The sequence below is a fragment of the Chelonoidis abingdonii genome, chromosome 13 (assembly GCF_003597395.2).
Source record: "Chelonoidis abingdonii isolate Lonesome George chromosome 13, CheloAbing_2.0, whole genome shotgun sequence".
Lineage (NCBI taxonomy): Eukaryota > Metazoa > Chordata > Testudines > Testudinidae > Chelonoidis > Chelonoidis abingdonii.
The window spans coordinates 6014602-6037182 of record NC_133781.1 but is presented as its reverse complement, the minus strand read 5'-3'; the positions used below and the strand labels follow the sequence as shown (position 1 = coordinate 6037182).

The 22581-nt window shown below is 45.3% G+C and overlaps 1 protein-coding gene across 1 annotated transcript in view; it reads right to left on the bottom strand.

Annotated features, from left to right (window-relative positions):
* The window catches only part of GLP2R (glucagon like peptide 2 receptor), a 145308-nt gene that overhangs the window by 95529 nt on the left and 27198 nt on the right, over positions 1–22581 (bottom strand). The window contains 2 exon segments of the mRNA XM_075072002.1: positions 15683–15804; positions 16192–16203. Coding sequence (XP_074928103.1) covers positions 15683–15804; positions 16192–16203 — 134 coding nt within the window.

Here is a 22581-nt window from a genome sequence, read left to right as displayed (position 1 = left end):
CTGTTATTCTATGATTCTGTGATTCCGTGAAAAGGAGAAATTAGTGTGTGAGCACGTCAAGTGATATGGAACAGGACATCTGAGCAGAAACCAGTGAGCATCAATTTTTCTTTTATGTTTTCATTTAACATTTTATTTTTTTCATGCCTGTTTCTGATGCATTTTGTAATTATTGGAGATGCTCAGTAAATTACCCCAAACTCTTAAGGTGCCAGTAGTGTTACTGGTCTATTACAAGTCAGAGGCAAGTGGTGCAGTGCTTTGGCAGCCAGGTGTTGTGGGCATTAGTCCTGGTGGATCACAGTAACCACTCAGACACATGGTAGGTGAAAGGCTATTTTATCTGGGTTGGCAGGAAAGGAAAAATACCTCAGTTACAAAGGCTTAAATGGTTACACTCCAAAGTGAGCAATAATGATAAATGTTTGCGTCCCTGGGACAGTCCAACTGAGAGTCAGGATTCTTCAGGCCTAGTGGCTGGGGTGCTCTCTTCAGTCCAGTCTTTATTCAAGTAAATAGACGCTTGAGGTTTTCCAAGACAGGGTGTTATTGTCTCTGATTGAGGCTGCTCTGCATTGGCTCTCCACCCAGCCCTTGCTGTTCCCCTATAAGTCCCAAACAGACTCATACCCATCTGTCACATCCAGCAGCCACAGCCTGTGCCACACATAGCTCTGCACATAATTCCTGGGGGGTTTCTCTTTGCATTCAGCTTCTCTGCAGCTCCTGGCTAGCCATGCGGCCACCACTTCCAAACAGAGCTCGGCCACTTCTGTTTGAGGACGTTTCCCCTTACCTGGCCACAGGAAGGGGAAGTAGGAGGGAGCTAATGCTGCTTAGCCAGTGGCTCTCAAACTTTTTGCATTGGTGACCCCTTTGAACACCAAGCCACTGACCGTGACCCCCCTTAGAAATTAAACACACATTTTTGATATTTAACACTATGTTAAATACTAAATTTAAACCCTATTGCTTAAAATGAATTTACCTTTTCTCATTGCTTTTAAATTAAGACTAAAGCACATTTTTATCAAATTAAATATAAGTGGAAAAGTTATTTTTAAGTAGAATTTTATTTTAATACTTGACAGCAATTAATGACCTGAAGCAGTGACAAATCAATGAGATGAATGATGCTGTTTATTTGACACAAGAAGTTTTATTCCTGGTGTTGTTTTAGAAAGGGCACATCTGATGTTGTTCTTCACATCTAGCTGATTTTGAGATTTCGTCTTTATTGTGAGAAGACTGGAGAATCCACACTTGCATTTGTAGGTAGTGGGAAATGGCAGAAGGACCCTCAGGGCCATTTCAGACACCAGTGGGTATTCACTTGCAACTGAGCACCAGAACTGGTTTGGAGGCCGCTGTGTGAATTTTTCTTTCACTTCATCATCATTGATCCTGTCAACAAACTGTTCCTGTGTGTGAATATCATCAGTAGGTAACTGCTCAGCTGTCACACTGAAAGCGTTCTTCACCAGGGAATGATGTGCTTCTGGTAGCACTTGGAAGTAGTGTGAGAACTCTACATGACGGGCTCTCAAATGTTCACTGATAACTGATTTGAAAACACTATCAATGTTAACTTCCTCCTCCTCGCTGAACGTGGAAAGTGTCGGAAACATGCTGTATTTGTCTGTGTCCAGCTTCCTGCACTACAGATCCAACTTCATCTGGAAAGCTTTGATTTTATTAGTCAGGTCTATTAATGTTGAACGTTTTCCCTGAAGTGACAGATTGAGATCATTAAGGCTACCAAAGATATCAACTAGATATGCCAAGCAGAGATGCCATTTCTTGTCACTGAACATTTTGTTCAGTTCTTGTTTCTGTTTTTGCAGGAAAAACTCTGCCATCTCTTCAGGAAGTATAAAAATGCGCTTTAATGCACCTCCCCTAGAAAAGCATCGGACTTGAGTGTAGAAAAGCAGAACTTCATATTCACCACTCATTTCATTGCAGAGCTCTCAAAAGAGACGACTATTCAGAGCATGAGATTTAATGTAGTTCATTCCGCATATAACAACATCCACCACAGCATTAAGGCATATTGGCAATGTCTTTGCAGCTAGGACTTGACAATGGATTTCACAATGAGTGACAATCACATTAGGTGAGACTCACTTTACCTTCTGCTGAAAGCCAGACCATGCACCCATCATTCCTGGAGCACCATCAGTACAGATACCACAAAGATTTTTCCATTCAATGCCATTGCTTTTGAAAAAGGCATTCATCTGGTTGAAAATGTCCTGTGCTGTTGTGGTTGTTTCAAGTTGTTCACAGAATAAGAACTCATCCTTAACATCCCCGGCATTAACATACATTACAAATGCTATCAGTTTTGCATTATGAGTAACATCAGTAGTTTCATCAAGTTGCAGGCTGAACGTACTGTGACAAAGTTCTTCCTCTACCTTGGTGGGTCCTGTGCTTATTGGCAGATTTGCTCGACTCACAGATTCACCCTGTGGGTCAGGAAACAGCCCAGAGACCTTCCCCTCTGATAGAAGCCACAGTCCAGGTCAATTCCTCCTGTGTTTGATCAGGAGTTGGGAGGTTTGGAGGGAACCTGGGCCGCCTTTACCCCGGGTTCCAGCCACTGGCTCTGTGGACTGCAGCTGTCTAGAGTGCCTGGGTACAGTTGCGCAACAGCTACAACCAGGAGCGGTGCCAGGGTTTTGGCGCCCTAGGCAGGGGTCATTCCGCACTCCCGGTCGTTGGTGGCAATTCTGTGGTGGGGGGTCCTTCCACGCTCCTGGTCTTAGGGGCACTTTGGTGGTGGGTCCCAGAGCGAGTGAAGGACCCGCTGCAAAATGCTGCCGAAGACCCGGAGTGTGGAAGGACCCCGCCACAAATTGCTGCTGAGGGCAACAAAATGCCACCCCCAAATCTTGGTGCCCTAGGCGACCGCCAGGTTGCCTAAATGGAAGCACGGCCCTGGCTACAACTCCCTGGGCTATTTCCTAATGGCCTCCTCCCAACACCTTCTTTGTCCTCACCACCGAATCTTCCTCCTGATGTCTGATAACGCTTGTATTTCCCAGTCCTCCAGCAGTATGCCTTCTCACACTCAGCTTCTTGCATACCTCTTGCTCCCAGTTCCTCACACGCACTTCCTCTCCTCTGCCTCCCTACCTGACTGGAGTGAGCCCTTTTATAGCATCAGAGGGCCTTAATTAGAGTCAGGTGCTTAACTGCCTCACCTGACTCTTAGCAGCTTATTTGGAGTCAGGTGTTCTCATCAGCCTGGAGCAGCCCTGCTCTGGTCAGTCAGGGAACAGAAAACTGCTTATCCAGTGGCCAGTATATCTGTCTTCTACTACTCTGCTGTTCCCAACTGACCTGGGTCTATCACAATATTGAAAGCAGAATGTTTAATTTCGTGCACTACTTGTTTTTTGATATCTTCAGACATCTCACATATTCTGCGTTTCACAGCATCATTAGATATGGAAAGCATATTCAGTTTTTTGGCAGTATCATTGCCAACTATAAGTGCCACAATATCTTTGCATGCTGGCAGAATAGTCCCCACCTACTGTATGTGGTGTTTTGGTATGGGCAATTCATAGTGACACAACATAAGAGGCCTCCACAGCTGAGGACATTTGCTGTCAGAAACTTCCATCAGCATCAAGCCTGGACTTCTTTGCTCTTCTTCTCTGCGTTTGAAAAAATCCATGCTTTGATTTTTATGCTCAGGATGTTTAGTTTCAAGATGTCACTGCAGTTTGCATGGTTTCATTGCTCCAGCACACAAAATTCACAGCAAATGACACATTGCGTTTTTTCAATACCAGAGGTGATGATACAGGCAAAACCAAATTTAATGTAAGACTCTAGATACTTTCATTTTTTAGCGGTTTTAGCCGTAAAAATGGCCATTATTTTCAGGAGAAAGTTTGCACTGTGTGTCTGCCTGTTAATTAATAAAGTATTTGTTCAGCTGCGAATCAAGCCTCTAATGCTGTCTCAGTATCAGGGCCAGACAGAGAAAAAATGGCACCTCTGGGCAAACTTCTATTTGGCGCCCTTCCTTTGGAGGTGCAGCTGCGCTTGAGGTAGAGTGGGTTGAGGCTTGCAGCCACGGGTCTCTGTCAGGGTCGGGGCTCACAGCTCAATGCAGGCATTGGTGTTGGGACTCATAGCCGCACATCCCTGTCAGGTGTCAGGGCTCGCAGCCTGGGGTCGGGGCTCGCAACCACATGCCGGGGTCAGGGCTCACAGCCAGTGCAGGAGTCAGGGTCGGGGCTCGCAGCCGCGCACCGTTTCAGGGCTCACAGCGCAGTGCAGAAATTGGAGTCGAGGTCTGGGCTTGCAGCCGCACATCGATTCAGGGCTCCAGCCCGGTGCAGGAGTCGGAGTTGGGGTGGGGCTCGCAGCCATGCACCAGTTCAGGGCTCACAGCCCAGGATCGGGCCTCGCAACCGCGCACCAGGGTCAGGGCTTGTAGCCATGTGCCGTGGCTGAGGCTCACAGCCCAGTGCAGAGGTCGGGGCTTGCAGCCATGTGCTGTGGTTGGGGCTTACAGCCTGGCGCAGGGGTCGTGGCTCGCAGCCATGAGTCCCTGTCGGGGTCAGGGCTTACAGCCTGGCGCAGAGGTCGGGGTTCGGATCGCAACCATGCACTGGAGTCGTGGCTTGCAGCCATGCGTGCTCGTTGGGGCTCACAGCCCGGGGTCAGGGCTCACAGCCGGCGCAGGGGTCAGGGTCGGGGCTCACAGCCCAGCACAGAGTTCGGGCTTGCAGCCACATATCCCTGTTGGGGTCGGGGCTCACAGCTCATAGCTGCGCACCCGGATCAGGCTTGTAGCCTGCAGCTCCACACAGGGTTAGGGCTCCCAGCCATGCATCTTGGTTGAGGCTCACAGCCCAGCACAGGGTTGGGGCTCGCAACTTGCAGCCACACGTTGGGGTCAGGGCTTGCAATCTCCCCACAACTGGGTTGCAACCCCTAGTTTGAGAACAAATGTGCTTAGTTGACCTATCACAATACATTTACTTTTCTAGCTCAAGTAAAGCTCTCTTTAGGAAAAAAATGAAAAATTCCACAGACAGAGGACATCTCCACAGTACACATTACTCACCAAACTCTATCTGGATTGTAATGATTTATTGTCCAGCCTGGTAATCGTATCTTCTTCTGAGCAATTTACTGTTTCCACTGATGGTTCAAATGCATTGGCTTGGATGTTATCACCTTCATCATTGTCAGAAAGCTGTTTCTAACTACGTTAAGTTGGTGACCATACCCTTAAGAATTCATAGTGGTGGAGCCTGCCATGATATGCTTTCTGCAGAAGAAAATACGCCTGCCACTTTGTGAGAGGAAAATAGGATAGGGATAATGGAGCCAGCAGGAAGTGAAGTGGGTCTTTAGAACTCCATGTTGCCACACAGCAGCAGCAGTACAAAATCCAGCACCAAGGAACAGAATGAGCTGTAACATGGGTACAGGAGTTTTTCGCCTCTGAATTAGATGGAAAAAAATGGTTGATTTCTCTGCTGTTGGTCGATACTAGCCGTGGATCTGATCAACCAATTGATGTTGCATCCAGGTAAAAGCAAGTCCAGCAGAAACAGAAGGAGCAGGTACAGATGAACCAGGATGAACAGGAGCAGAAACAGAGATCAGAGGACAGTATATCAGAGCAAATGCATCTACTGTGTATAACGTGAACCAGTGCAAGCAATGCAGACAAGTACCCATGAGAGATCCAGCAAATACTTGCCAAGAGCAGAGCAAGTGTACAGCATAGAATCACAGAATCACAGAAGATTAGGGTTTGAATGGATCTCAGGAGATCATCTAGTCCAACCTCCTGCTCAAAGCAGGAGCAACCACAATTAAATCATCCCAGTCAGGGATGCTGGGACTTAATAACCTCTAAGCATGGAGATTCCACCACCTCCCTAGGTAACCCATTCAGGCGCTTCACTTCCTCCTATGTGAAATAGGTTTTCTAGTATCCAAGCCTAGACCTTCCCCACTGCAACTTGAGACCATTGCTAATTGTTCTGTCATCTGCCACCACTGAGAACAGTCTAGATCCTTTCTCTTTGGAACCCCCCATCAGGTAGTTGAAGGCTGCTATCTACCCTCATGCCCCCTTCTCTTCTGCAGACTAAACAATCCCAGTTCCCTCAGCATCTCCTCATAAGTCATGTGCTCCAGCCTCCTAATCATTTCTGTTGCCCTCCACTGGACTCTCGCCAATTTGTCCACATCCTTTCTGTAGTGGGGGCCCCAAAATTGACACAATACTCCAGATGTGGCCTCACCAGTGCCAAATAGAGGGGAATAATCACCTTCCCCAATCTACTGGCAATGGCCCTACTAATGCAGCCCAATATGCCATTAGCCTTCTTGGTAACAAGGGCACACTGCTGACTCATATCCAGCTTCTTGTCCATTGTAATCCCCAGGTCCTTTTCTGCAGAACTGCCACTTAGCCAGTCAGTCCCCAGGCTGTACAAGTGCATGGGATTCTTCTGTCCTAAGTATAGGACTCTGCCCTTGTCCTTGCTGAACCTCATCAGATTTCTTTTGGCTCAGTCCTCCAATTTGTCTAGGTCCCTCTGGACCCTATCCCTACACTCCAGTGTATCTGCCACTCCTCCCAGTTTAGTATCATCCGCAAACTTGTTGAGAGTGCATTCAATCCCACCCTCCAGCTCATTAATGAAGATATTGAATGAAACCAGCCTTAGGGCAGACCCCTGGGGCACTCTGTTTGATATCAGCTGCCAACTAGACATCAAGCCATTGATCACTACCCGTTGAGCCCGATGATCTAGCCAGCTTTCTATTGACCTTATAGTCCATTCATCTAATCCATATTTCTTTAATTTCCTGGCAAGAATACCGTGGAAGACCATATCAAATGCTTTGCTAAAGTGAAAGTACAGTAAATTCTCACTTAACATTGTAGTTATGTTCCTGAAAAATGCGACTTTAAGTGAGACAATGTTAAGCGAATCCAATTTCCCCATAAGGGTCCAGAGAATTCTTTTTTGCATACTGTAAAGTACAGTACTATAGTTCGAGGTGCCCCCACCTTGCCCCACACAGGCACAGCCCACTGGCAATGGAGACAATGAGGCAGGAAAGGAGACTGAAGGTGCTGTAGGCTAGGAGAAGCATGTTGTGCAGCAGCAGCGACAGTTTCCCCTACTTTGCAAGCACCAGAGGTGGGGGGCTCAGCCCTCAGCCTGCCCATGCCACCCCTTCCCCCAAGCTCCCACCCTTAACCCACCTCTTCTTCCCCCTCGTTTACTCTGCACACCCTGTCCTCGCTCCTCCTCCTCCCTCTCCTGCCTCCTGCCCCCAGCAATCATCTGACTTGCAGCATTCAGGAGGAAAAAGTGAGGACACAGGGTGCAGGCTCCCCCTCTCTCCCCTGCCTCTCCAATGCCACAAATCATCTGATTGCTGTGGGCAGGAGGCAGGAGAGGGAGGGGGGAGGTGCGCCATGTCCTCGCTCCTCCCCACTTCCTCAACGTTTGGGGGGCAGGGGAGGGAAGGGGAGACTGCACGCTGAGTCCTTGCTCCTCCCCCATCCCTCCTGAACACTGAAAGCCAGCTGATTGCCTTGGGCAGGAGGTGGGGTAAGGAGGGGAAAGGGGCTGATCCACACGGTCTGCCAGCGGGTGGGGGGCATAGGGGAGCTGATAGGGGGGCTGCCAGCTGTGGACAAAGCAGGTAGCCAAACAACATTATAGCGAAGCATTGCACAACTTTAAATGGAGCATATTCTGTAAATGAGCAGGGACGTAAGATCAAAACAACATTAAGCAAGAGGACGTTAAGTGAGGAGTTACTGATTATGATGACCACTGTTTTCCCCATATCCACAGAGCCAGTTATCTCATCATAGAAGGCAATCCAGTTCGTCAGGCATGACTTGTCCTTGGTGAATCCATGCTGACTATTCTTGATCACCTTCCTCTCCTCCAAGTGCTTCAAAATGGATTCCTTGAGGACTTGCTCCATGATTTTCACAGGGACTGAGGTGAGGCTGATCGGTCTGCAGTTCCTCAGAATCTCCTTCTTCCCCTTTTTAAAGATGGGCACTATATTTGCCTTTTTCTAATCGTCTGGGACCTCCCCCGATCACCATGATTTTTCAAAGCTAATGGCCAATGGCTGTGCAATCACATCAGCCAACAACCTCAGCACTCTTGGATGCTGTTATATCCTTGTGGGCAGCTGGTTTAGAAAGAAATCACTTGAGGCCAGACAGCAGACAGCTAACAAAGCTACCATTTATTTACAGACATGGAGCTTACCTAACCGGCCGAAGCTGGCTGGGCTATCCCCTAATAATCTAACTCAGTTGCCACAGGAACAAAAACCATGACAACCAAATACACAACATATCTCCCCAAAAAGAACATCTCTAATTAAACACACACTAGCACTAGAAAAGAGGGTAGATTGCCTCCTTTCCGGCTAAACCTGGGGATTATTTTGCCCATAACGTGGTTTGCCCTAGCTAAGATCCAGCCAATGAGGAGCCTTCTGTCCTAGGTGGATTACGGTGAACTTCTGGTTTGTTGCACCGAAAGTACATGGGCTCAGGGTCGCAGCACAAACGGTGAGGAGTGGTATCAGCCGTGCTGGACAAAGGGTATCTCAGCCGCAAGTAATGGAGGAGAACAGTCAGGAAAGTGATTCGTGATTCGGTGTCTCACGAGAAGAGGAAGTCAGACCCATCACTTGCAGATTGTGTCCTGAGGACTGTCATGACCTGGCAACAGCTGATCGCACCTGTTGCCACAGGTAAGATCTCTGCAGTCCGGACTGTGTAGGAAACAGCCTGTTTGAGTGATGATTGTGGAGGGACCCATTAGCTCCAGAAATATAATTTCGAGCCAAACTGGCTGTCCTGAGCTAAGGTTCGTCTTTGCTCGGGTGCCCGTTGATGACTTGATATTGCTGCTGCTGTTGCACAATTTGTCGGGGTTAGAAGGTTCGCAGTCAAGCAATGTGTGCAGTGTAGTCCCATCATTAGAAAGCCGGGGATGCCTTGGTCGTAGCATGAGGTAAGTTTCTGTAGGAAAGTAAGAAAGTATCCAGACGCTTTTGAATGGAAATTTTGTCCCCTTGCTGATTCAAAGCATTTCATTGTCTGCACAAATCTTTCAGCTAATCCATTGGGGATGGATGATATGGTGCTGAATGATGTGGTGTCCATTGGCCTTCATAAAAATTGATTCCTGAGAGACTTAACTGTGGTCCGTTGTCGCTCACAAGTTGTCTTCTGGCAGACCCGAAACGACTAAAGAATCCCCGTAAGTTTTTTTGGATAGTACTCTCTGGCAGTTGTGACTGCATTACAGAGACTTTTGGCCATTTAGAATGGCATCTAACTGCCAACCACAGTAACAGCTTCCTTCAAGGGGGGCCAGCGGAAGTCAACGTAATATTTGCAGGGTTTTCAGGAACAGTCCCATGGGTGTAGGGGTGCCTAACTGGGTGCTTCTCACACCCTGACATCATAAAGCTTTTGCCTCTCTTCAATTAGCACTGTCCAATCCAGGCCACCATAAATAGCTTTGTGCAATTTCCTTCATGCGCACTATTCCAAGCAGTGACGGATATATAGCAGTTCTAACATCTGTTGATCTCAGTGCTGCTGGAAAAATGACACATCTCCCCCACAACAAAACCAGAGTTGGACGATACTCCGTCCTTCTGGAACATGTAGTAACGAAGGTCGGGTTAAGACAGAAGGTTTGTCGAGATTTTCGCAATGCATCACCGGCGAGTTGCTTCTTTACTGGTAGAGTGCATGGGTGTATATCTACCTGTTCAATAGTAAGATAGAATTCCTTTTGGGGCAACTGTCTGCGGCAAAGGCAACTTGAGAGCCCGTACTCTTCCAGTCTTTGTAGTAGCCTTTTAAATTTTTAAGTGATCTCTTCATTCCTTCCAGTGAACCAGGATTTCATCCAGAAGCACTGACTCCTCACAAGCCACACAGATCTGGTCCATAGCCCTCTGGAACAGGGCAGGAGCAGATGTTGTCCAAAGGTAGGCGGCAATATCGATAAAGCCCCTTATGAGTACAATAGTCAACAGCTCTTGGGACTTTTCATCGACGTGCAGTCTGTATATGCTTGACTCAGATCATTTCTGAACTTGTCCCCCGCCAGGCTGCGAACAGGTCATCAATGCGGAAGCGGGTAATTGCTCTCGACATAACACTGGTGAACCATGACTTTAAAATCACCGGCAAATCCGGACGGAGCCATCTTCTTCACTATTGACGATAGGAGTGGCCCATGGGGTATGGGTAACTGGTATTAGGATCCATTGGTGACCAGTGCTCCAAGGTTCGCTTAACTTTTGACCTGATGGCATATTGGACAGTTCGGGCTTTCAGATATTTTGTGGACTGTCATGTTTACAGTGTTCAATGTTCACAGAGATTCCCTTCTATTCCAATCTCTCCCAAAAACAGGCAGCATGTTTCTATATGGGGTTAGACTGTTTCTTCTTTAGTCATCGACGGTGCACTTCTGCCCAATTCAGCTGAATCCTTCCCCAACAATCACCTGCCCATGTAAGGCTGAGTAAGATTACCTTCACACACAAAACAGTGGCAATTACGAAGCCTGTCCATTGGCTCCACCTTAACATCAATAGTGCCCACATGGGCACAGCTTCTCCCCGTAACGTCTTCAGAACAGTTTTTGTTGCCTTAAAGCAGAAGATCTGTAGCTCTTCTTTTACACACAGGCTCGGAGACCAAGCTCGAGACGGCTGCACTGGTGCCAGTTCCATGCATAAGGTTTGCCATCAACAACGGGTTACCCGTATTCATGTGGCCCACGCCAAGACAAAACATGCAGTGGCACTTCCTCTGTCGATGAGGTGTCACCTTGATCATGCCTGGTCTGCTCAGGGTATGCAGTCCCTTTTGTCAGCCAGACCACAGGCCTCTTTTTCTTTTGTTTACAGGCATACTCAATGTGTCCCTTTTTGCCCCAGTTCGACACACGCAGGTCCTTACAGCAGCATTCTGATGCCTGGTGACCTGGCTTACCACAGCGTAACATTCCTGACTCTGCCACAGTTTTGTGGTAGGTTCTTGTGACACTTTTTGCACCCTAGAGGATGCACCGATGTATTGCACCTCCTTTGTAGCCAGTTCCATGGCGACAGCAATATCAACAGCTTCTGTAGGGTAAGCTGAGCCTCTGTCAGTAGGCCGTTCCGTATAGCTTCACTGTACAGGCCACACACTAACCTGTCACGCAGGGCACATTAAATTCTCCTTAATCACAGTTTGCTAGCTTTTTTAAAATTGCTACAATTGTACAACTGTTTCATCTTTTTTTTGGTCTCTTTGGGAACCTGTATCTTTCAGCAATTTATAGTGGTTTTGGGGAAAAATGGGACCCCAGGATTTCCACAATGTCACTGTAAGATTTAGTCTCAGGCTTAACAGGGTGTAGTAAGCTGCGTAGCAGGGAGTAGGTTTTAGCCCCTACAACACTTAAGAATATTGGCACCTTCTTCTCTTCTATATTGTCCCTTGCAATAACAAAAAGCTCAAAACGCTCAGTATACACAGGCCATTGGACTAGATTCTCATCAAAAGGTTCCAGTGGCCCAGTCAGAGCAGCCATGATGTTTAGTTTCACTTTCACAGTCAGTGCAAACAAGCAGTTTTTGTTTGTCTATTTGTTCTTTATCTTGACTTCTACTTCCTTCTATTGCTGGGGCAGCACCAGGATCGCATCCTCATTGCCACTTGTTATATCCTTGGGGTCACCTAGTTTAGGAAGAAATCACTTGAGGCTAGACAGCGGATAGCTAACAGAGCTACCATTTATTTACAGACATGGAGCTCACCTAACTGGCCGAAGCTGGCTGGGCTATCTCCTAATAATCTAACTCAGTTGCCATAGGAACGAAAACCATGACAACCAAATACACAACAGATGCACGTTCCCTGCCTCTGGTTACTCAATGCTGACCATGCAAAGATGCTGAAATTTGACTCGCTCTTTGACTCAAAAGTGGAGGGTTAAGGCTTCTGGGAATTGATGGCTAAAGAAGATCAACAATGGGAATTGTCAAACAGCTTGTTTTCCAAAAAGCTGTGACAGAGCTGCTTGGACCAGTGAAAATTGCAGTGCAGCCAGTATTTGAGAACTGCATGGGTGACTGCAGACATGTAGACCAATGGTCAAACCACTGATTTGTACACACCGTGGCAGCCTTAGCAGGTTCAGGAATAGCAGGATGATCTGCTGATGCCTCACACAGCCTTTGGGAAGCAAAAATCCACCAAGGCCATACTGGAAAATCTGTTGTGTTGTACTAGTAGGTTTGACACCCTCCTCTCTGACCCAAATTTGAGACCTTGGAAAATCAGTGTAATGTGAGGAAAGTAGTGCACAACAGATCTCTCAGACATAGTCTAGCTTCAGGTATATCTACAAATGGATCTGGTTCTGTGAGATCAGAGTGCCATCTACTATTGGAAAACATGAACCAAACTTGGAAGGGGAAACAGAGGCACAGAAAAATGACATGACTTCTCCACCATCACACAGCAGGGCAGAAATTGTGCTGGAATTAGATCCTTGGTTTCTTTACACTTAGCCCTATCACCTGTTCTCTGAATCACACTGTGCTTAGTATGGTGAGAGAATTCCTCAGTGGAGACTGTCACGTTATCTGATTAAAATATGAGCATATAGATCATTGTTGCAGCCACTGTTATATATTTGCAACAAATCCTTGGACAAAATGTGGCATGTAAGATGTTTACGAAAAGGTTGTTATTTGCTGGTTAAGATTATGCTATCAGTATGTCTTTATCATTTTTGTATTTAAAGTTATGAATATTGGCTTTATTACCTGGATTTCAAATGTTTGCTCCTGGGGTAATGCCCACAAGACAGTTAGCCAGAACATCTTAGAGGAACTATTCAAATTAAGTGGCTCACCAAGAAACACCTGGCTGACAATGGACTATGGGAGACGCCTATCTACACTGAATGAACTGTCCTGCAAACATGCTATTTGAGGTACAGGTAATGGCTTCTACTGTGTCCAAACCTTCATGCATGGACACGACTTTCCCACATGACTCCAAATGCCATCTTGTTACCTGTAATTTTCCACTAGCTGTGCTGAGGCCTTTGTTTCAAACAATGGATTTCCCTCCACATGGCAGAAGACATAAGGCCCCAGAAACATCTCCATTTTGACTCTTTCCTGCTCAGAACTCAGGAATATGTATTATAGTAATGGGAACATTCTTACCAATGGACTGAGGACCTTCCAATGATCATTTGGAAGCAGCCAGAGATTTGACTTAAACCAGGAGTTTATGCCATCACTGCTACAAGCCTGAACCAAGAACCTTGCATTTATTGTATGTATTTGATTCTTTCAACCAATTTTAACTCTCACCTTCCTTCCTTTCTTCCTTCCTATAAATCTTTAGATTTTAGATACTAAAGGGTTGGGATCAGCATGATTTTGGGGTAAGTCCTAAATTATATATTGACCTGGGAGTGTGGCTGGTCCTTTGGGATCAGAAGAACCTTTTATTTGAAGAGACTGGTTGTAAAGAACCACCCACCTCTAAGTCTAGTGTTTTTGGTGGCAACACAAGGACTGGAATGCCTGAGGAAACGGCCTTTATGACTTCTTGTTAGCCAGTGTGGTGAAACAGAAGTTTACTTTTGTTGCTGGTTTGGTATATCCTATGCGGGATTAGCCACCAATCTTCAGGGGATTCTGCCCTATTTCTCAGCAGTTAGTCCTGAATTTGGTACTCTCAGTTGTGGCCCAAGAAGGCACAGTTACAGAGGTGTGCAAATGTACACTGTCCTCAGCATGGGCCACAAGATCCGCACTCAGGTGTATATTAAATGGGTACAAAGGGCACAAACTACGTGTGGTTGATCAGTAAATGTTTTCAGGACATCTTGTGAACAAGAGGTTGGGTGCTACAACGATGAGTGTTACTGGCCTGCACAATAAAATATCACTGTACAGGGAGTTTTCTGTGCAGTCACGAGTAAAGCTGAATGTTGTTAACCTGGGGATCATACCGCACAAGCCATGATGCTCACTGTACAGAAGCGCTCTGCACTGTGATAATACTGCTCTCTGCTATTAACAGGATTTGTAGTAACCCTGGCCCAGGCTAGTACTAGCACGTGCAGCTGTGATGCAGCAGCATATAATGCTGTTCCAGAGAGAGAAACAGCCAGTGAAAAGGCAGCTCAAGCTGGGGAGGGGGCTCAGAATCCACCCAAAGGGGGCGGCTGGAAAAAGCTGTTAGAGAAAGAGAAGAATCAAGATGCTGAGCTGGGGATAAACTGGTGCTGACGGCAGAGGTGAGGTGATAAAATACCAGAAGAGAAGAATAAAAGCCAGGGCCTGGGAAGTGAGAAGGGTGGAAAAAGGAAAATAGGAAAGGTTTCAGGTCAGAAGAAGCAGAAAAAAACAGACCTGGGTATGTGAGCAGACACTATTAGAGAAAGGAAGTAGAGGGAAATAAAATCTACAGACATACTGGACAGAGAGTACCAAGGAGATAATTGGTCAAAAAGGGAAGTGATCAAAAACTGTGTCAGATGAAAACAGACCATGAAACCAGTAAATGAGAAGCCCACCTGCAAAGGACCTAAAGTATGCGATCAGAGAGAGTAACTTTGAACATCATTGAAGGAATAAAGTTGCAAAATGCATAAATGAGGGCCCAGTAGGTGAAGAAACCTGCTTATGGATAAACCCAGTGAAAAGAGGCACAACCACAGGAACGTCAAATCTAAGGGGCACTTAAAGCAAAGAGAACCAGAGAACAGGATAGTGCAAGTGGAGCTGAAAAGTGTGTCACTTCAGAGAAGAATCAAGTCTATTGTTCAATAATCTTTTTGTTCATAATAATAACAATGTATTTGGTATTAACTGCACAGAGTAAAGAAGAGTACCATGTAGGAGCGCACAAAGGTTAATGTGTTGGTAACATAGTTTATTATTGTTATAAGAAGTAAGTACTTTGCAATGTTCTATATTATTTATGCTTCTGAAACTTTTGGGGGGTTTCCCTAATAAAGTTCTAAAAATTTAAAATTCTCTGTTTTATCTTGGTATTCCTCTGCCTCTCCTCATAGTTAGCATAGCCTAACCTAGCTGGGTGACTGCAGAGCCTCATCAAAAGTCCAATGTCAAGAAGGGTTGGGTTTATTTGTGATTTTGCCTCCATTTTTTCTTTTCATGCAGCTGCCCACTAATGACTGTGAGGCTCAGGGATAAAGAAAATGAATTGAAGTGGGAAATTTGTTCCACGTTCATTCCAATTAGTTCCACAGCAATTTTGCCCAATATGTTTCCTTTCAGCATGTGGATTTCACTGAGTTTGAGTAATTGACTCCATGAGTTTCATTTTTTACTCATTATATTAGAGTTCAGTAAATGTGGTGATCCCAAAACTGACCTAGGGATAATTTGTTGAACCCAAAGCATTCAGGATTTTTCCAGTCCTAATCCCTGTTCAAAATACAAGCAAAGGTTTCCATATCATAACCTAAATAAGTCTGGCTCTCTTCTGCAGCTATTCAATGGAAACATCTGATCAATTATTCAAGAAGGGATTAAGAAGATTAAAGTATTAAAGCATAAAAGAAAACATCATACTTACTTGTGGGGCGAAGTGATTCTTCTCAGAGCACTCTGAATTATCGCGCCAAATATCTGTTGAATTCTCTTCTGTTTGCCAGATTCCCTGGTCCAAGCAGACTCTGTATACATTTCCTGCACTTCCTGAAAGTAAACAGAGCTTCAGTCTGAAAGGTCAAGAAATATATTTCATTTTTCATGTGCTTTACAAATTTCACCCTTTCAGCAAAGCTAGGGAAACCCCATTAGAGAAATCTTTGCTTTGGCCTTTGATTTTTCTTTGTAATGTCTATTTGGGAGAAAATCATAGAAACTTAGTTTATGAATATATTATCAAAAGAAATTACCGTAATCTACCCAGTATTTTCAAAAAGCAAATATAGTGAGTACATCAAAAAGATAAAATTACATTTCAGATCATTCTTTCTTCATCCTTTAGATTCTTAATGTGAACCCTTCCTATTACATACAGGCAATACATTTCAGACAATCACCAGAACTCTGGGCAAAGAGGATGATATAGTAAATAACCATCCTCTCATGCTCTGGCACATCAGCTTGTGGTGCCGCGTCACAGAATGTAGGGGCCAGATCCTCAGCTGGTGTGAAATGGTGTAGTTCCATTGGCACAGGGGAGTGTGGGGAGCAGGAGGCCCAGCTGAAGGACGTGAAGGGCAGTGTGGGGAACAGGTCTGGCTAAGGAAGGTGCAGGGGAGTGTGGAGAGCAGGAGGCCTAGCTGAGGGAGGTGCAGGAGGCCTGGCTGAGGGAGCTGCAGGGCAGTGTGGAGAGCAGGTGGCCTGGCTGAGGGAGGTGCAGGAGGCCTGGCTGAGAAAGGTGCAGAGGAGTGTGGGGAAAAGGAGACCTGGCTGAGGAAGGCTGTGACGTTGTTTAATTAGAATATAACCATGCAAATCATTAATGCTATCACTGTTATATAATTGCAATGAATCTTATACAAAGTGTAACACATGGCCAGAAGGGGTTAAACAGCTTGCAGGCTAACCAACCCAAAGCCGACATTTAAAGACACATTAGAAAGGGTAATTAGGGCCATTCTATTGCTAGGTAGGCTAGAACTTTGAAATGCAGACCTATATTGTTAGAAGTTAGAAGTAATACTAATTGTGTGTATTAGGGCTGTCAATCGCAGTTAACTCATGCAATTAACAAAAAAATTAATCGTGATTAAAAAATTAATTCCAGTTTTAATCGCATTGTTAAACAATAGAATACCAATTGAAATTTATTAAATATTTTGGATGTTTTTCTACATTTTATATATATTGTATTCGGTGTTGTAATTGAAATCAAAGTGTATATTATTTTTATTACAAATATTTGCACTGCAAAAACGATAACCAAAATAAATAATATTTTTCAATTCACCTCATACAAGTACTGTAGTGCAATCTCTTTGTTGTGAAAATGCAATTTACAAACGTAGATTTTTTTGATACATAACTGCACTCAAAAACAAAACGATGTAAAACTTCAGAGCCTACAAGTCCACTCAATCCTACTTCTTGTTCAAGTTTATTTACATTTATGGGAGATAGTGCTGCCTGCTTCTTATTTACAATATCACCTAAAAGTGAGAACAGATGTTTGCATGGCACTTTTCTGCCCAGTACTGCAATGTATTTACCTGCCAGATATGGTAAACATTCATATGCCCCTTCATGCTTCGGCCACCATTCCAGAGGACATGCTTCCATGGTGATGATACTTGTTTAAAAATAATGTGTTAATTAAATTTGTGACTGAACTCCTTGGGGGAGAACTGTATGTCCTCTTCTTTTTTGCCTGAATTCTGCCATATATTTCACATTGTATCAGTCTCGGATGATAACCCAGCACGTACATTTTAAGAACACTTTCACCTCAGATTTGATAAAATGCAAAGAAGGTACCAATGTGAGATTTCTAAAGATAGCTACAGCACTCAGCCCAAGGTTTAAGAATCTGAAATGCCTTCCAAAATCTGAGAGGGACGAGGTGTGGAGCATGCTTTTATAAGTCCTAAAAGAGCAATACTCTGATACAGAAATGACAGAACCGAAACGACCAAAAGAGAAAATCAACCTTCTGCTGGTGCCATCTGATTCAGATAATGAAAGTGAACATGCATCGGTCCACACTGCTTTGGATCATTATTGAGCAGAACCCATCATCAGCATGGACGCATGTCCCCTGGAATGGTGGTTGAAGCATTGAGGGACATATGACTCATTAGTACATCTGGCACATAAATATCTTGCAATAACAGCTACAATAGTGCCATTAAAATGCCTGTTCTCACTTTCAGGTGACATTGTAAACAAGAAGCGGGCGGCACTATCTCCTGCAGATGTAAACAAATCTGTTTGTCTGAGAGATTGGCTGAACAAGAAGTAGGACTGAGTGGACTTGCAGGATCTAAAATTTTACATTGTTTTATTTTTGAATGCAGGTTTATTGTACATAATTCTATATTTGTAAGTTCAACTTTCATGATAAAGAGATTGAACTACAATACTTGTATTAGATTAATTGAAAATAGTATTTCTTTTGTTTTTTTTACAGTTCAAACACTTGTAATCAAAAATAAATATAAAGTGAACACTATACACTTTGTATTCTGTGTTGTAATTGACATCAATATATTTGAAAATGTAGAAAAAAATAAAAAAAATTTAAATAAATGGTATTCTATTATTGTTTAACAGTGCAATTAACACAATTAATCACAGTTATTTTTTTTAATTGTGCAATTAATTGTGATTAATTTTTTTAATTGCTTGACAGCCCTAGTGTATATCTTAAATGCTACCCACGTATAAAGGGAATATTAACATTTAGATGAATCTTGGGTGAAATAATGTTATTGTCTATATGTCTCTGTGAAGTTTGTGATGGACAGCCTAATGCACAAATTTCTCTGTTAATTTGTGTAACTAATTACTGATGGTGTTTAGGAAGCAGAAGGTTACATCAAAAGCCTATTGTTTACCCAGCACTGTGTGGTCAAGTGGATGCTAGAACACTGTATTAAAAGACCCTTAGGTCCTGATCCTGTTTATCTCAGATCTGTTTGAGCTTCATCAGGGGAAGTTTAAGTCTCAAGAAGAGATCCCAGTATAGCTGGTACACCCTGGATATGATATTGGACATTGTACTATAACTTATTAACTAAATTCTAAAAGAACTCTTTGCAACTACAAAGCTCACCATCTCTGCTATGAACCTGAACCTCAAGAACTGAATTCATATCTGTATGTATATTGATCTTTTAACTATACTCTCTCTGTTTTGTTTTTAATAAATTTTAGTTTAGTTAATAAGCATTGGTTGTATGCAAGTATTTGGGTAAGATCTGGGATATGCAATCACCTGGGAGGTAATGTGTCTGATCCTTTGGGATTGGTAGAATCATTTATTTTATATGATGAAATAAGATTTTCAGAAATCTTCATCATATTTGACTTGGGTACCTGGATGGAGGTCTGAGGCTGGCACTTTAAGGGAACTGCGTTATTGACTTCTGAATAGCCAGTGAGGTAATCAAGAAGCTGTTTTATGCTGGTTTGGTAAATCTAAGTAACCTCAGCTGGCCCCCGCTGGGACCCCGGTCACAGAGGTGCAGGAGGCCCAGCTGACGGATGATCAGGGGAGTGTGGGGAGCAGGAGACCTGGCTGAGGGAGGTGCAGGAGGCCTGGCTGAGGGAGGCACAGGGGAATGTGGGAAGCAGGAGGTCCAGCTGAGGGAAGCGCAGGGGAATGTGGGGAGCAAGAGGCCTGCCTGAGGGAGGCACAGGGGAATGTGAGAAGCAGGAGGCCTGCCTGAGGGAAGCACAGGGGAGCGTGGGGAGCAGGAGGCCCAGCTGAGGGAGGCACAGGCAAATGTGGGGAGCAAGAGGCCCAGCTGAGGGAGATGCAGGGAAGTGTGGGGAGCAGGATACCTGGCTGAGGGAGGTGCAAGGGGATGTGATGTAGCGAAGAAGGAGAATCTTATATGAAAGGTAGGGAAAAATGTGGGGAACTTAATTTATGGGACAGGTGGGGGCAGAAAACTGTTTGGGAGCATGGCTAGGGAATGGGAGTGGGACATCTGCCTAGCCTGTGTAGCAAGTGGGGGTGACAAAGGGTGATGGAGTGGCTGCTGCACATGCCACAGGAATAAGGAAGGGTTTATTGAGTCTCTTCGTGCTGTGAATAGAAGTTGCAGCTTTGTGTGTGTGCTGAAGGTTGAATTTTGATTGTGAGCTGATCCCATACAAACCAGGGGTGGGCAGCTTCCCCCAATGAGGAAAGAAATCAGAAGGCAGTCAAAAATGTCATTTTTTTTTAAATCTCATGATTTTGGGCATCTGACTTGTGATCTTCGAGCACTTGGGGTTGGCAGTGGTGGGGAGCCATGCAAGATCTAGATACAGCTGCAGAGGAGTTTGTGCCATTTGAAAATATACCCATGCTAAGAGGCTCCTCCATCCCCATGGGAAAGACTGAGCCTGGGCCATATTGGAAAATAGTTGTTCCCTGAACATGATGGCCAATGCAGCAATGAAAGAAGCAGGGTGAGAATGGAGCAGCCCTCTAGGCATCCTCTGAAAAGGTCAAGAACACCTTGAAGCAGACGTGTCAAACTTTGTCAGCTTGGGGGCCAAGTGTTATTAATCATACAGTTATTGGCTCGCAGTCACTGTCATGGAGTGGATCTCTGCCTAATCCTGTTTCCTTACAGATGGCTATGAAGCGCAGAAGAACCAGAAACTTCCCACAAGTCTGCTTCTGGGTATTCACCTGGCCTCGTTCAGTCCACAGTGGACATAGAGTTGGCAAAGTTGACTCTTCTACCTAATTCCCATCAGCTCCTGGAGCAGGGGCAGGGGCAAAGACAGGTGAGGGAGTGGGGAGGGGTATGTTGGACACTGGAAGAATGAGTAGTTGCATTGTGCTGTGCCCCAGCTATTCCAAGCCACAATGGGTACATCTACACGGACATTAAAAACCCACAGCTGGCCCATGACACTGACTTGGCTCCTGGGGCTCATACTAAGGGGCTGTTTAATTGTAGTGTAGACATTTAGGCTCAGGATGAAGCCCAGTCTCTAGGACCCTGTGAGGTGGGAGAGGTCCAGAACTCAGTGGTACAGCCCAATGCCAGACACTTACGACAAATTAAATGGTTCCACTTAGCGGCAAGCCCTGTGATCCTGAAGTCAGCTAGCAAGGAAACTGTGGGTGTCTATTGCGTGCGACCTACTCCTATGGATCTTGGGAACTGTTAAGCCATGGATGCACATTAGAACCAGCTGGCAGCATGCTCTTGGCTTGGTGAGGCGGGCAGGGAATGTAACTGTCTGTATTTGTCCCAGCTTCTTCTCCTTTCCCACCTTTTTGAGCTTCCCAGAGGTGTGTGGGGAAAGGGGTAGTCTTTGTGAAGAGGCCCGAGGCTCAGGCAGAGCAAGCTGCTAGCTTCCTGTCATGCTCCTCCTTGAAGCAGGGAACTGGAGCATTAGAGCTACCTCCTTCCTCATCCTTGTCTAATGCTCAGAATTGATGGTCAGTGGAGGCATCGTGCTGACGAGCCTGCCAGTGGGAAGGCCTCAGCTGCCGCGTGGCTCAAATGCTACCTGGTGTGTCTGCAGGCGACTCTTGGTGGTGTTGTGGTGCTCCAGCTGGGAGGTTGCTCTCAATTTGCCCCGCCTTGTATTGACAAGGCTGGTTCAAAACAGATGAGTTAAAAGTTGCAAGGCACATTTTCAGTTCATAATCAATAAAATGTTCTTGTCATAGGCATTGGTGCACTGTGGCTGAGCAATGGCACTGCAGGTGCACCCTGCCTCAGTTTCTCCACTATGGTTTCTGACACTTCTCACTCACCACTTTGGTCCAGTTACCACACCCTTTTGGGGTTATCTTTCGTTTACTCTGGCTCTGGATACAGCCCCTGACTTTCAGGCTCTTTTCCTGGAGTCCTTCTCTAGTCTCAACCATCTGGCTACAGCAGATGATAGCCTAGGCTGGTTCCCTGCAGTCCTCAGACTCTACTCCAGGACCTTCCACGGGAGCCAACTTACTCCCTGTCTCCACTGACACTGTGTTCCCTCAATCCTTTTAGAGACACTGTGTTTCAGGCAGTCACTTTTTGACACAGCTAGTCCTGCCCTTAAGCAGGGAGGCGATAATTATGGCACAGGCAAGGCTGATTGAAGCGGGCTGACTAGCCTCAGCCTCCAGGCCCTTATTGGGTTCTGGCCATCCCTGGAGAACACTTCTTCTCACCGCAGCCACCCTTGAGGACGCAATTAGAGGCCAATAGTTTGAACACCTGGTCCCAGTTACCACCACAGGATTCCCTGAGGGTCATAGAAACTGCTGGGGGAATGGGGGTCAGCATCATGACAGCAATTTAGGGGCAAAGGAAGTTAAGAAGGATTCTTAAATCATGTCTTTAAAGTCAATACCCAAGTGACTTTTTTGGCCTTAAAGTGACTGAAACATAACAAGGGTGGGGAAGGGTTGGCAGGCAAGGTCAACTTCTCATCCCACAGGGCTTTGAAGCATGTTGCAGTGGGATGACTTAGTTACTAGCCAGGAAGAAGGCGATGCAGAATAGCCGCAAGCAATCCTCCAGGCAATGCCAGGACAGTAGAGCCTGAGCTTGACAACTCTCCCTCTACAATGAAGAATTCCTGATATGAATCTTTTAAAAAAAGAGAAATCAAATACAAAGGTTTTTCCCAGCCCAGGGTAATATATGAAGGACGGAACAGACACATTTCCTGGAAGTGAATAAGGCCAGAAACAAACGATCAAATGTCCCATTGCAATATATCCTGTAGAGAGCAGAGAGAACAATGTTTAGTTTTAATAAAGATTATTCAGCGCAGCCGGTAACCATGGAGACTGTCATGCCCTGATTCCAGGCAGCCTGTAAG